Raw genomic sequence first — 2,500 nt, forward strand, 5'->3', positions numbered from 1 at the left:
ATGTTAAATGCGCAAATATTTATAACTTACCTAGCCCTGTCATCGGCGTTAGGTCGGAGCATTTTGACTGCCACCAACAGGGGCATCCTGGGTAGATCAATGTTCATGAGATATTCATCGACGAGCAGGTCGTCTACATGGAGGGCCTCGCACAGGTGGACCTGATGATAATAATACATACACATAATACATACATACATATTCATCTTAACTACGCCACCACCACATCATCTCATTCATCTGTGGTGTTTCAATCATCCTGTTTTGTTGATAAAGGGAAACCCGAAACGTTCATTTGGTCTGTTTTTGTAATTAAATTGAAGCTTACATTCAACTTCACGTTATTATTTATTACCACATGACTGTATAAAATCTAACGTGATGGGCCTTTTGTAGATAAAGACGTTGAACTTGAATTGGAACTTGAAATACACCAAAATAAAAATTTGAGCTTTTTTATATAGCCGCAATATCCACTAAATGTGCTCAAAGCGTTTTACAAGTGGTCCCTGGTCAACAGCAACATAATTTAACATGTAGGACGGGACATGACGCCTGTTAGTTAGGCGATATGACAATTTTTCGGACAAAGGCAACGCTGTTAACGACCAGGTAGGTACTCAGTTTACACCTGTACTCGGGTGAGATGAGAGAATGTGAGTAAAGAGTCTTGTCCAAGGACTCAACTATGCGCCGAGCGAGGCTCGAACCCAGGACTTTCAAATCCGAAAGCGAGAGTCATACAACTAGACCACATAGCCGCACCAAAATGGAATACTCTATCTATTGTCTGTTCTTAAAGAGAAATAAACAGTTTCAAATTATAATAATATTACCAAATAAACCAACAATGAGAATGCTGCATCTATTGTCTGTTCTTAAAGAGAAATAAACAGTTTCAAATTATAATAATATTACCAAATGCACCACAATGGAATACTGTATATATTGTTTATAATTCCTCCTGTCAATGACTTTGCGAAATCCTAAATTTGAGTTTTTACCAAGATGAGGGTCATTTAAATCGACCGATATTTGAAGGACGAGTTTTCTGGGCAACTTTTTAAATAACACGGGATTTTCTAGAGTAAGGCCGAATAAATAAATACTCTAATACTGTTCATTCACCCTATTGACTTTACGAATCCTTGATTTGGCTATGAATTATTATTATTATTATTATTATTATTATTATTATTATTATTATTATTATTATTATTATTATTATTATTATTATTATTATTATTATTATTAATTTTTTATATATATATTTTTTTTTCACTTAAAATTGATAATGTATATTGTAAAGTGCCCAGAGCTTGTGTTTTACACGAGAATGACCGCTGTATAAATGTGTATTATTATTATTATTATTATTATTATTATTATTATTATTATTATTATTATTATTATTATTATTATTATTATTATTATTATTATTATCATCATCATTATTATTATTATTATTATTATTATTATTATTATTATTATTATTATTATTATTATTATTATTATTATTATTATTCTACTCACCTCTCCAAACTGGCCTTCCCCGAGGACTTCAACGAAGCGAAGATCCTCGCGTCTCAGTTCCATCACCGAGTAATCGATACTGCAAAGCAAGTCTGCATTGGGCACCGAATACACGTTGTTGCCCGACACGCCCTGCATACACGTCACACTTCCGCCGTGCACATTGACGATGTCTGCGGCTGCGTAGAGAGCGTCGTAATTTGGAGGCTTGTCCATCAGAGGTAATTTGGTGGTTGGGGCGGTAGTAGAACTTCTTGGGGGTAAGTTGACAACCAATGCTGATTTGGTGATGTCGGGCACCGCGTAGTCTCTGTGTTCGGAACCGGCTGATGATAGAACATAAGAAGAGATTATCATAAATTTAAATACTTAAAGTAACAATTGGATCATCAAACAAACATCTTGTTGATTTTAAAGTTTAACCACAATAACTGAAAAGTTTGAGATAATATATTATTAAAAGAGACTAGTGTGTACAAACAAATACTTTGAATTTATAATATAAAACAGTTTACTTACTTCATACAATGTCAATATAATAAATTCAGATTTTGTAATAATAATAATAAAAATAATGATAATGATAATAATAATAATAATAATAATAATAATAATAATAATAATAATAATAATAATAATAATAATAATAATAATAATAATAATAACAATAATAATAATAATAATAATAATAATAATAATAATAATAATAATAATAATAATAAAAAATAATATAATAATAATAATAATAATAATAATAATAATAATAATAATAATAATAATAATAATAATAATAATAATCAAGCTATTTCAAAATGTAATAAGAAAATACTTTTAAAAAACAATTTAAAATTTGATCAGTAATTTGAGAGAAAAATATCTAAATAAATCACAGTATTTATATCAGAATGCACTGTAAACATGCAAAAATAACTATCCATGTTGCAACAATATGAGTGGTGAACAAATA

At 29.6% G+C, this 2,500-nt stretch overlaps 1 protein-coding gene across 5 annotated transcripts in view; it reads right to left on the reverse strand.

Annotated features, from left to right (window-relative positions):
* Positions 1 to 2,500, reverse strand: part of LOC144980297 (discoidin domain-containing receptor 2-like) — a 430,769-nt gene that overhangs the window by 5,569 nt on the left and 422,700 nt on the right. For all 5 annotated transcript variants that reach the window (XM_078927945.1, XM_078927942.1, XM_078927946.1 and 2 more), the window contains 2 exons: positions 1,534 to 1,859; positions 31 to 161 (listed from right to left, as the gene is read on the reverse strand). In XM_078927945.1, coding sequence (XP_078784071.1) covers positions 31 to 161; positions 1,534 to 1,859 — 457 coding nt within the window. The remainder of the gene's footprint in view (positions 1 to 30; positions 162 to 1,533; positions 1,860 to 2,500) is intronic.

This window comes from Berghia stephanieae, chromosome 9 (assembly GCF_034508935.2).
Source record: "Berghia stephanieae isolate SIO BIC M18660-M18661 chromosome 9, UCSD_Bste_1.3, whole genome shotgun sequence".
NCBI lineage: Eukaryota > Metazoa > Mollusca > Gastropoda > Nudibranchia > Aeolidiidae > Berghia > Berghia stephanieae.